The sequence below is a fragment of the Branchiostoma floridae genome, chromosome 5 (assembly GCF_000003815.2).
Source record: "Branchiostoma floridae strain S238N-H82 chromosome 5, Bfl_VNyyK, whole genome shotgun sequence".
Classification (NCBI taxonomy): Eukaryota; Metazoa; Chordata; class Leptocardii; order Amphioxiformes; family Branchiostomatidae; genus Branchiostoma; species Branchiostoma floridae.
This window is the reverse complement of record NC_049983.1, coordinates 22,735,051-22,748,125: the sequence shown is the minus strand read 5'-3', so window position 1 is coordinate 22,748,125 and position 13,075 is coordinate 22,735,051. Positions and strand designations below refer to the sequence as shown.

General features: G+C 40.7%; 1 protein-coding gene across 1 annotated transcript in view; it reads left to right on the top strand.

The window, feature by feature from the left end:
- LOC118416292 (calcium-independent phospholipase A2-gamma-like) overlaps nt 1-13,075 on the top strand; it is a 28,787-nt gene that overhangs the window by 14,087 nt on the left and 1,625 nt on the right. Inside the window, exons 7-9 of the mRNA XM_035821381.1 lie at nt 11,238-11,429; nt 12,357-12,580; nt 12,876-12,906. Of these exons, the coding sequence (XP_035677274.1) occupies nt 11,238-11,429; nt 12,357-12,580; nt 12,876-12,906 (447 nt within the window). The remainder of the gene's footprint in view (nt 1-11,237; nt 11,430-12,356; nt 12,581-12,875; nt 12,907-13,075) is intronic.

Sequence of the window (13,075 nt, the reverse complement as noted above, 5' to 3'; positions counted from 1 at the left end):
TAATAACTTCAAAAGTTGGTTTGTGTTTGAAGTTGCAGAAACACTTTTTTTCCGTTTTGAATGATGTTGTCAGATCCTGGGTTGGGATTTTCTAGAATATGAACAAAAATTGTTGCACGGTATCAGAAATAACGATAACACCTTTTTTGATTTTCAAAAAAAAAAATTACTTCCTCATACTGAGTTACTGTCAAAACATACATTTTTCCAATATCGAAATTATGTAGTAGCCTTTGTTTACAATTATTATGATGAGAAAAATGTTTGTGTATTAATAGAATGCAAAGATTAAAGTATACAATCATGTAAATACTGTTTTGTTTGGATTAATTTTTTGTGACTGCAATGCATGGAGGCCAATTCAATGTTCCTATTTTATACCTTCTTCCTTACTAAGTTATTTGGACAATTGTTTAGTATGTGGGCTGTACCATTACAACAGGTCAAGGGGTGGTACATGTGTTACACACACATTGTGCTAATTATGATGACATGTGCATTTACAAGGACACACTAATGATAAATGATGAGAATTACATACATTATGTAAATTTGTTTTGGAATTATATCTTTTAGTTGTTAGAAGTGTCTTGTTAGGAGACAAAAAATACTATATAATATTGTAATGGGGGAGTAACAATTTTCCCCTTATTCCTGTACCAGGGCACAGAGAACATCATGGATAAGAAGCTGCCAGGGATGCTGTTGTCCCTTCTGATCATTCTGAAGGTGTTTGGATCAACAGAATCATGCAGCCTTTCGATATTTGAACGTGCTTTTATTGCTGACTGCCGCAACCAGGGCCTCACCAGTGTTCCCCAGGACCTACCATCAGGAGTCAACAACCTGTGGTTGCAGAATAATCTGATCAGAACATTAGATCGGTATGACTTCTCACAGTATGATTTCTCACAGACCTATTCAGAACTGCGTCTTGACAACAACCCCTGGCAGTGTGACTGTCTGATGGTTCCCTTTAGGCAAGAGATGGGTAGGTCCCAGTTTTTTGAAAGCCGAGTCACATGCGAAGGACCGGTAAACTTTCATGGGCAAAAGCTTAGCGATATAAGCACTGAAGATCTGATGTCAGACTGTGAACAACCAGCCATAGTAAGGTTTGAACACAATAACAGAGCAATAGAGGGAGAGACACTCCATTTGGTCTGTGAAGCTTCAGGTATCCCCACACCAGACATCACAGTCATCCTCCCATCTGGACTGAATGTAACTGTTGAATCAGTTGGGAGGGTGACTGTGGATGTGAATGGTACCATGGTCATAACCAATTTCACTTCAGCAGCAGATGCTGGTCTGTATGTCTGCACTGCAGCAAGCTTTGTTGGCTCTACCTCTGCCAATCTGTCTGTAGTTGTCTCACCGAACATTCCGTCAACTGTTACCATGGCACCAGTAACTTCAGCTCTTACTAGTGCCTCAAACCAACCAGAAATCAGCTCTACTAACCAAGCACCTTCAGAATCTACTTCCAACTTTTCTTTTCCTACTTTTGTTAGCTCTACATCTTCCAAACAGCCCAATTCTGTTGACACTTCATCCCTGCCTGTTTTTGGCTCTACGTCTTCAGTACAACCCAAGTCTACTTACACCACCTCCCTAGCTGTTGTTGCTAACACAACCACTGCATCTCCAGAACAACAGTCTACTGACTCCTTTTCCCTGCCTGTTCTTATTGGCTCTGTCTGTGGTGCAGTAGTAGGCTCTGCCCTACTTGTTGCCATCATTCTCAGAATATGGTACAAAAAGAGATCCGAAAATTCTCATTCAGGCTCAGAAAAAGACGAGTTTGATGATGTACATGTAACTACTCCATCACAAAGACCACATACAGATCATGTTGCAGAGCACAGAGAGCATCTTGGCAGTTTTGAGCATGTATATGAGGTTATACCTGCTTCGCTTCCCCTTAGAAACATGTCAGGTCCACAGGCCCACCAGACTGTATCAGCAGCTGTCCATGGTGCTGATAATCCACAGGTAGTCATGTATGAGGATGGGTATGAGTCAGTAAAAGATGATCCTCAGTCTCACAAGAATGAGAATAGCCAGGTGACAGCAGCTTCCAAAGATGCTGAAACAGTTGTACAGGTGATGATGGATCCAGATGATTACCTGGCTTTTGTAGTTACTGAAAAAGACCAGCCACAGCCCAACAAATATCAGAATAGCCAGATCATTGCAGCTGCAAAAGATGCTTTGTCAGTTCCTTCTGGTATCTCATATGAGAACGAAGATGAGTCACTAACTGGAAAAGATGATGCTCAGTCCCACAAATATGAAAACAGCCAGGTGATAGCAGATGCTAAAGATGCTTTGGCAGTTCCTACCGGTATCTCATATGAGAATGATGATGAGTCAGTAACTGGAAAAGATGACCCTCAGTCCCACAAGTACAAAAACAGCCAGATGATCTCAGCTGCTAAAGATGCTGTAGCTGTCCCACATGTTATCTCATATGAGAATGACGATGAGACAGCTGATAGCCAGACACAGGCTGATAACCAGAATGATCCAGCGGCTGTCCATGGTACTGATACTACAAACCATTATCAACAACTGAGGAAAGAAAAACTTGAGCAGGAGAATACCTACACATCCCTTCTGACTCATGATTCATGATTCCATAAAAGTATTAAAACTTTTCCCCCAAAGTCATATCCTAAACAGCTGACATCCAAGTACTAGCCGGGACAACTGCATAATGCTTGGCAGAAATTTTGAATATTGTGGATGTAGAATTAAAAATAACAATTATTCAAAAAGAGATTTGTGCTTACATATACATGTACTATATACAGTCAAACCTGCCCAAGACGACCACCCGGGGGACCGGACAAAAACGGTCGATTTGGACAGGTGGTCGCTGAGAAGAGTATCGACTCAAAACATGCCCTATGCAAAGTATAACGGTTTCCGTTGTGTTTAATGGCAAATAGCAAGCACACTGCACGCACGCAAAGAAGCAGGGTATTTAATGTCAAATGCAACACGCACACTGTAAAATTGCAAATTTAACCCCAGCTTTTATACGATACAGTAGAATATTTGTACGCTAACGTTTTAGACAGTAAGGGGACTTTGATGCTGTCAGTTACCATACAAGACTTTATGCGTCGCTGTGTTCTTGATCGCCGTATCTGAAATAACTACGGTGCACCTTTCGAATTCTATGCCCGGTACGTCCCAATAGCGTACTTACCCAAGGATGAATGTACAGTACAGTTGGACAAAAGCACTCACACAGATCTTTCTTTAAAAGGTATGAGCTACACAGATCTTTCTTAGAAATGTCCTCCCATATTATAGTAGACTGCCCCATTGACCCACCCACTGACCGCCGCAATCTTTATTCTAAACATAACATCATAATGGCAGTCAAAATTCGACGCAAACTGGTCGATTTCGGCACAAAATCGCGCTAGTTATCATCAAAAATCGATGAAAACCTCAATTTTGAAAATGATGCGGTCGTTAAGGGGCCCAATTTGGGCCGGTCGCGGTCGCGTTGGCCAGGTGGTCGTTGAGAAAAGGTCGCTTAATGCTTACGTCAATAGGAAAAAAAATCGGGACCGAGAAAAAGCGGTCGAAATGGCCAGGTGGTCGCTGAGAAGAGGTGGTCGCTCGGGCAGGTTTGACTGTACATTCAATGTCGAACAAACTTGGCATTTTTAAGTTGCTGACAGATTCTTACTTGTCATATCGTGTTGCTCCAGGCAAACCAATACTTGCATTTCCTGCCTTAACCTACCAAAGGCAGGTGATGAAAAGAAGGAAAGATGTTGATACATATTGTCCATTTCTTTCAACAGTCTCACTGAAGTAAGTCGTTTATTCTAAGTATGTATTCTAAACAGGTGATCAATGATGAAGTAGCGTAGTATCATCAACAAGGGATTTTAGATTAAGAGTATGTATCAAAAGTTGGGACACATGTATAGAGTGGTAGTCAATACATATCCAAGATTTGAAATGCCCAATATCTTCTTTGATTGTACAACCTACATGTAGTAATAACATTATAGATATTGATGCATATGTCCATGCAAGGTGGAAATGCCAAGCCATTGGAATTATCATAGACCGCTATCCCAGTATAATCAAGTTTAAAGTGTGGTGCATTTTCAATGGCGTCAACATTGTATTTAGTAATTACAATGTAATTAGAGATTTTCACAATCTTAATGTACTACAGCAGATATAACAACTATCTATCCGTTATACTGATTCAGCTGGTGATGTATATCCTACAGTGGATGGAAGCATCAGGTAGAGTTGTACAATGTACACAATGTATGCACAAAATGTAGCTGATTGTATTTTACCTTATTTTATATGTATGATATAATATTTGACAGGAAAGTTTGGAACTGATGTTCAACAATCATCTACATACAAATGTATAATGGTCACCAGGTATACATAGAGAAGGTTGGAGTCCAATATATCTGGATCCTAAAACACTGTAATTTTAGTTCAAGATGATATACAATGATTGTGATATAATTTCAATTACCGCCAAATGTTAATGAGATTTGAGACTGTGTCACCGATGCTTAGCACCTTGTATGACTTAAATATTTCTTCTATTCAGTATTGAAATAAAAGTGCACCATAACCTGCACAGACTGTGTGTGTTACTACATGTAAGTGTTAAATCTGACACGTTATGATCAAAATTATTGTATTTCTTATTTTTAAGCAAGTGGTTCCATTGATTTAGTGTAAGCTGCACACACACACACACACATAAACATTGTACCATGCACAAATGTCCTGCAATAAAGTTCATTCATTCATTCATTCATTCATAAACAAGCACACCCACATCATGGTTTTCCATAAGTTGTGTGTTTACAAGTCATAGCACTCATTTCCTTATTGATTACCATGATGCTTCCTATGGTTTGATAGTAGGGTGCAGCCTGTTGCTCTACCATCATTTGTACATCAAACAAAACTTTGACTGCTATTTCCATATTTTATGTAAAGCCTAGATCTACTTCTCAATCAGCAGGTGACTTTTTTAGCAGTTCCCCAAACTGTCAAAACCAGAGGTATGGCTTTCAGCTCTTCCCCTTTTACATTGTCTAACCCATGTCAACAGGTCATTTGAGATATGCATCCTTGTGAATAGTATTGTGTTACAAGGGAAAACAACCTGCGCAGTTACAGCAATTGGGTTTTCCACGGCAGGTACCCCACAGGTGTGATTTCTTGTCTGTTTTGTAAGTCTTCTGACCAGGTGCGCCCTTGTAGGATCGACATCGACTTGCACAATTTTTTAAGACACTGTCTCTGGTAAGTCTTCCTGATATTTGTTTTATGTATAGGACTCTTTTGCTTGAAAAGAAAGAAAATCATATAGAAGAATTGTGCACCAACAACTCTTTTTGTGATTGTTCATTGTGGATTTCTGTCAAAGCCTGTGTCGTTTCTGCCATAAATTAGCACTTTTAATTGACAACTTACTACTTGATGAGTGTTGCATCAATCTGATGAGTGAAAATGTTCAGGAAATGCAACAAAATGATGCAAAAAATGCTATTTTTCTGGTCATTTCCTTGTCAGGAAGACGTAAATAGATTTACATTACAGGGGGTACCAAGGGGGTATGGCTGCAAAATTAAAGTTGATGCCAACTAAGCCCTATTTAATGATAAAAATAATGAGAAAGAAAAGCAAGATGCATGTAATAGATTGTCAAGGGGCAATCAAGATGTTTTTGTTGTTTTACATATAAGTACAAAGAAGGAACAGATATCCAAAGCTCATTCTTGTGTCTTACATTACAGGCACAAAAGTCCTTACTAGGAGAAGTAATGTCCTTCATCACTTCTTGGCAAGAAAGACAAAAGATTTTCTGTCAAGCTGGAACTTCAAAGGTGAGTTGTTGTTTTTCATGTCGACAAGGTCATGTTATCAGATCTGTTATGATCAAAGTTGCTGCAGAACTTACAGCTCTTTTTGAATGTCAAAAACATTCACTTCCTCATAAGCTAATGAGGTTTTGTATGATGGGGAAAATAATATGTGTTTTTTTTCATTTGTTGACAAAAAGTAAAAATATTAGAAGTAGGAACCATATTGCTTTCACCGTAACTGGCTTTCTGTGTCCACAATTCATTGAGCCAAATTCTGTCTGATGTTGCTTGTTCTTCCATACTTGGGTGGTTGGTTGGCATGCGGGTTGTACCATTACAGTACTGGTCAAGGGGTGGTTTAATTTTTTCTAAAAGTCTTTGTATTAAACAAGGATAATGATGATTTCACAATCATGCAACTTGGAAGGTATCAAAATTGGTAGACAGTTACTTTAAAAATCCATGCAGAATATTACATTTAATAATTGAAATAAAAATTTACTAGGAATCTCAGAATGAAGTATTGTGAACCATAGTGGATAAGAATAGTATTGTATGCAAATTAAGCGGATTTATGAATGATGAATGAGGACATACTGCTGCAGCAGTACTGTACTGATAAATGATGATAGATTTTAGTTTTCTAAAAAATATTGAGTCAGATTTTTTGTTTCAAATGTCTTAAAAGATGTCATAATGAATTTTCCCTTATTCTTGTCTTAGACCACCAACAACGTTATGGGTGAAAAGCTGCCAGGGATGCTGTTATCCCTTCTGATTATCCTGATGGTGTTTGGATCAAGAAGCACAAGTATAGCACAGGATCCATGTCACGTAGATTATTATCCTTCGATAGTTGGTTGGACTCATCGATACACTGACTGCAGCAACCAGGGCCTCACCAGTGTTCCTCCAAACCTGGACATACCGACAGACATTCCTCACCTTGATTTGCATGACAATCTCATCACAACATTAAGTCAGTCTGATTTCTCACAGTCTTGGAGCTTGACAAGGCTAGATCTGAGGAACAATCGTATTGCCACAATTAATAGCCATGCTTTCTATAACTTGATCGATTTGGTCGATTTGGGTCTTGGAACAAACCGACTGTCAAGCCTCAGATCTGACATGTTCACAGGGCTGGGAAGTTTGGAGGACCTTAGCTTATACAGTAATGAGATCAGTGATATTCAAGCAGGAACCTTCAATTCAACGCCACAACTGACAGACTTGTGGCTGTATAATAACAAGTTACCACACCTCAGATCTGACATGTTCACAGGGCTGGGGAACTTGGAAACCCTTAGCTTACACAGCAATGAAATCAATGATATTCAGGCTGGAACATTCAGTTCAACACCACAACTGAGAAACTTGTACATGAGTTCTAACAAGTTAACAAGCCTCAGATCTGACATGTTCACGGGGCTGGGAAACTTGCAGCGTCTTTCAATGTCCAGTAATGAGATCAGTGATATTCAGGCTGGAACTTTCAATTCAACACCACAACTGAGAAACTTGCACATTGGTAATGAGTTAACAGAACTCAGATCTGACATGTTTACAGGGCTGGGAAACTTACAGCAACTTTACCTTAGCAATAATGAAATCAGTGACATTCAGGATGGAACTTTCAATTCAACACCACAATTGATAAAATTGTACCTGAATAGGAACAAGTTAACAAATCTCAGATCTGACATGTTTATAGGGCTGGGAAATTTGGAAGAACTTTACCTGTACAATAATGAGATAAGTGATATTCAGGATGGAACTTTCAATTCAACACCACAAGTGAGAACCTTATACCTGTATCAGAACAAATTAATAAGCCTTACTACTGACATTTTCACAGGACTGGGAAACTTGCAAGACTTTCAGCTGTATCATAATGAGATCAGTGATATTCAGGCTGGAACTTTCAATTCAACACCACATCTAATGAAATTATACCTATATGAGAACAATTTAACAAACCTCAGATCTGACATGTTTTCAGGGCTGGGAAATTTGCAAGAACTTTACTTGTACAATAATGAGATAAGTGATATTCAAATTGGAACTTTCAGTTCAACACTGCAATTAATATCCTTAACCCTGAGTAATAACAAGTTAACAAACCCCAGATCAGACATGTTTACAGGGCTGGGAAACTTGGAGATCCTTCACCTTGTCAATAATGAGATTAACAATATTCAGACAGGAACTTTCAATTCAACACCACAACTTACAACATTGCACTTGGATCAGAACAAGTTAGCAACCCTCAGATCTGACATGTTCACAGGGCTGCAAAATTTGGAGACCCTTCACCTTAGTGATAATGAAATCAATGACATTCAGACTGGAACTTTCAGTTCAATGCCACAACTGAGAAACTTGTACCTAGAGCAAAATAGGCTAACGCTCTTCAAAGCAGAGGCATTTGCAAATCTGCCACTACTTAGAAATCTCAGATTGTTTAGCAACAACATAGAAACTTTTCCAACGGAGGCTTTGTCAAAGCTTCCATCACTCTCTGAGCTTCAGCTTCAGGACAACCAAATGGAGACTCTTACCTCAACAGCCTACAACAGACTGTCGTCACTTTCTACTGTAAACATTGACAACAACCCCTGGCAGTGTGACTGTAGGATGCTTCCCTTCAGGCAAAGGATGACTGGGTCTCCTGACTTTGAATACCAAATCACATGTGAAGGACCAAGCAAAGTCCGTAGGCGACATCTTAGATTTGTCAATCCTATAGATCTGATCTGTGAAGAGCCAACAATACTGAGGTTTGGGAGGGGAGACAATAACACAGTCATAGAAGGGCAGACACTCTATTTGGTCTGTGAAGCTTCAGGAATCCCCACACCAGACATCACAGTCACCCTCCCATCTGGACTGAATGTAACTGTTGAGTCAGGTGGGAGGGTGACTGTGGATGTGAATGGTACCATCACCATAACCAATGTCACTGCAGAAGATGCTGGTCTGTATGTCTGTACTGTATCAAGCTCTGTTGGCTCAACGTTTGCAACTCTGGTTGTAAATGTCCAACTGAAAGACACCACAACTAGCGCAGTGTCACCAGTAACTACTGTAACAGCTCTTGCTATGACAAATGCTTCAAACAAACCTTCAGCAGATTCTGAGGCTGCTAACACCTCCGAATTCTCCCTGCCTGTTCTTGTTGGCTCTGTCAGTGGTGCAGCAGTAGGCACTGTCCTACTTGTTACCATCAGCATCATACTCTGGCAAAAGAAGAGATCTAAAAGTTCTTACTCAGGCTCAAATTCAAGAGTTGTTTTCTACAAACCAAACACAGTTACTGTCAGTGCCCATGACCTGGCAAGGCATGATGATATAGTGGAAGACGAAGAGTACACTGATGTAGACACACCCTCCCGAAGACCTTATACAGGTACGGGCCAGACAGGGTATGATAATGTAGTGGAAGATGAAGATGAATATGTTGATGTAGACACTCCCTCACAAAGACCACTGTCAGGCATAGGCCATGAACGGCAAACTGACTTGAGGGCAGATCAAAATGAAGAGGAATATGTCGATGTACTTACTCCACCACAAAGACCGCATTTTGGCAGATCAGAACATGAATATGAGGTAGTACCTCCTTCCCTTCCCCCTAGAAACAATTCAGGTCCCCTGGCTGATAACCAGACTGTATCAGCAGCTGTCCATGGTGCTGATAATCCACAGGTAGCCATGGATGAGGATGGATATCAGTCAGTAACAGTTGATCCTCGGTCCCACAAATATAAAAACAGCCAGGTAGTAACAGATGCTGAAGATACTTTAGTAGTTCCTCCAGTTATCTTGTATGACAGACCACGGCCCAACAGATATCAGAACAGCCAGATGATAGCAGCTGCTAAAGATGCTGTAGCTGTACCACAGGTTATAAGCTATGAGAATGATGATGAGCCAGTCACAGGAAAAGAAGATCCTCAGTCTCACAAGTACGCAATCGGCCAGGTGACAGCAGATGCTGAAGATGCTTTGGCAGTTTCTCCAGTTGTCTTGTACAAAAATGACGATGATTCAGTATCAGTAAAAGATGATCTTCAGTGCCGCAAGTACGAAAACAGCGATGTGATAGCAGCTGCTAAAGATGCTTTGGTAGTTCCTCAAGTTATCTTGTATGAGAACGATGATGAGACAGTAACTGGAAAAGATGATCCTCACGTATGAAACAGCACCTGATCAAAATGCTGAAACAATAACTTTTTTAAAGGTTATCATAGGCATGAGGATGAGGATTGTTTTTTTGTTTTTTTTTGTCACTGGAAAATGACAACCCCCAGCCCATCAAATATCTGAATAGTAACCAGATAGCAGAGTTGCTAGGGATGCTTTAGCTACACTACAGGTTATCTTGTATGGAAATGACAATGATTCATAATGTGAAAAATTTGTTCCATAATGTATGTACAATGTATAACATGTACAAGTCTGTAGTACCATGCATATGTATTTTAGCTACTAATTGTGTCAAGATATTGGATAGGTAGAAATCCTAGATAAATATAACCCATCTTTTAAGTTACGAGAGTCTATTAGATAACTGTGTATGAATATTTGGAAAGTTGCTGTCAGGATTTGATTTGTAGTCTCAAATTATTCCCCTAATCTAGCAGATCTAACAATTGTTTATTGTATGTCATTAAAGAAAATTAGTCGGCAAGGTTACTTTTAACTCTGTGAAATACCATTGCCAATGTTGAAGAATGATGTGCTCGGAGTTGTTATTGCATGGCTGCAATTTTGAGACTGTGTATATATATCATCAATAATCAATATGACACACCTTTGTGGCTTTGTTTACATGTAATAAAATCAAAAGTTGCATATCAATTACTTGCAACGGCTGTGTTTGTAATGTTGCTTTTTTTTCACTTGACAAGTTTAATATGAACACTTTTTACACTGTTTTTCTATTTCTGCTAAGATTTTCAGCATACACTTGTTAACATACACTTAATTTTGTTTTACCCAGTAGCATTTAGACTAGCAATGTCATCATTTCAGAAAACAACTGCACAAGTGACCACATAGCATAGCCATGGGCATGTTTGGTGTACATGTATATTCCTCGGCAACCACTGTTATTTTTCATTTCTGCAAACATGGGCACTGCTTTGGAAATCTTACTGTAGCATAAAACAGGCCAGCTTGACAGCTTCCCGGTCATGTAGTGTGGCAGTAGCTGGTTATATTACACTGAACAACCTGTCACACCTAGCTTTTGCACATCTATCTGCAAATATGATCAGTGATCACCTTCCTCTATATGTACATCTGTTGTCAGTCAGACCATTAATCGCCATGGTTACCTGTGTCCCCGCCCAGATCTCAGTGGTGTCGACCCTGGCGAACCACCCGTCCCTGCGGGCGTACCTGTTCCGGAACTACAACCTGCCGGCGGGCGCACCCTCACACTACCACGGCGACTGCTGCACCCGCGTCTGGGAGGCCGTCAGGGCGTCGTCAGCCGCGCCTGGTTACTTCGAGGAGTTCAAACTGGGACAGGGAATTCACCAGGTAGGGATTGCCTACTTATGTGTACAGTAGAAACTGCTTAATTGCACGACCTATTTGCCAGTGAATTTTGTGCAATTATCTGGCTGGTGCAATAATGCAAAGTTATCAGGATTTGGGGATTCCGTGCAGTTAACAGAAGTTTGCGTTAATCCGTTGTGCAATTAATGGCTTCTACTGTACTAAGGTTATAATATAGTTTATAATGGACTGGCCGAGTGGCTTAAAACTAGTGGAAGTGAGATCGAGAGGTCACGGGTTTGGTTCTTGGTACTCATCAGCAGCTCTGGGGTACTTTGAGGAGTTCAGACGGGGACAGGGAATTCACCAGGGACACTTAATCCAATCGCAGGAGCTAGGGTGTCATTTACTGCTACATTTAAGACCAGGAAGTTTACATGTAGTTAACACAATTACAGGTGGCTACAAAATAATATTAGTTATGGTAGCCTGGGCACCTTATAATGACATGAAAGGACTGTAACAACGGTACACTTAGGCTGCTGATGAGACCTTTATGGAGTGATGTAAGGTGATTCCACAATGCAAACAAAGGTCAAGATTGATTTTGGATCCCCTGGCATGTGACCTTGGTACTGCAGCAGAACTTGAATTGTGATTGCATTGTGCAATTACCATGCATCACCCCATGAAGGTCTTTTCAGCAGGCTAATAGATGACTGCAAGTTATATCAGAGCATTAAGTAAAATACAACTACTTCCCCTCACACTTTTACCTGAACCAAATTTTCTCCAAGGACGGAGGCGTGTTAGTGAACAACCCCTGCGCAGTGGCGATCCACGAGAGTAAGCTGCTGTGGCCGGACACGCCCCTACAGTGCGTGGTCTCTGTGGGGATGGGGCGGTACGAATGTTAGTGAACAACCCCTGTGCCGTGTTAACTATTATAACAATTGTCTATCCCCCCAGGATGGAGGAGTGTTAGTGAACAACCCCTGTGCCGTGGCGATCCATGAGAGTAAGCTGCTGTGGCCAGACACGCCCCTGCAGTGTGTGGTCTCAGTGGGGATGGGGCGGTACGAGCCGGACAACGTCACCAGCTCCTCCAGCCTCAACCTCCGCACCAAGCTCAGCAAGGTGGTGGAGAGCGCCACCAACACTGAAGGTCAGCGGTTTGGTACCTCCCTAAAAATGTAATCTCCAAGCAGATCCTATGGTAGCATAAGATAGTATCAAAAGCTGCGAGAGGAGTGAATCTGACCTAGGAGTGTGTTTGGCTACCGGAGGCTGATGACTCCCTTTGGCCAGCTGTACTTTTTGGCAAGCTTTGATACTATCTTATGCCACTGACAAATCTGCCTTGAGATTATGAAAAATTGAGATATTGTATTGGTTGTGTCTGTGTGTCTGTCTGTGTTTCTGTATGTTTATGGTCAGTATAACTTTAGAACCTCTGGATGGATTGTATTTGTTTTGTGGATACTGCAGGATAGGAGATGGAAAGATGAAGGTCGTGAAAGTTGATTTGGGGCCCCCTGGTGTGTGACACAGCAAGTAAATTTTATGGATGACATCCTCTGCAGACTGCAAAAATAGTGCGATAGGGCGGAAAAAAAACAAGATGGGTGAAAAAAAAGATGGCTACATTTCAAAAATAAGCACCATAAAGTTGTGATGAATGTTGTAAC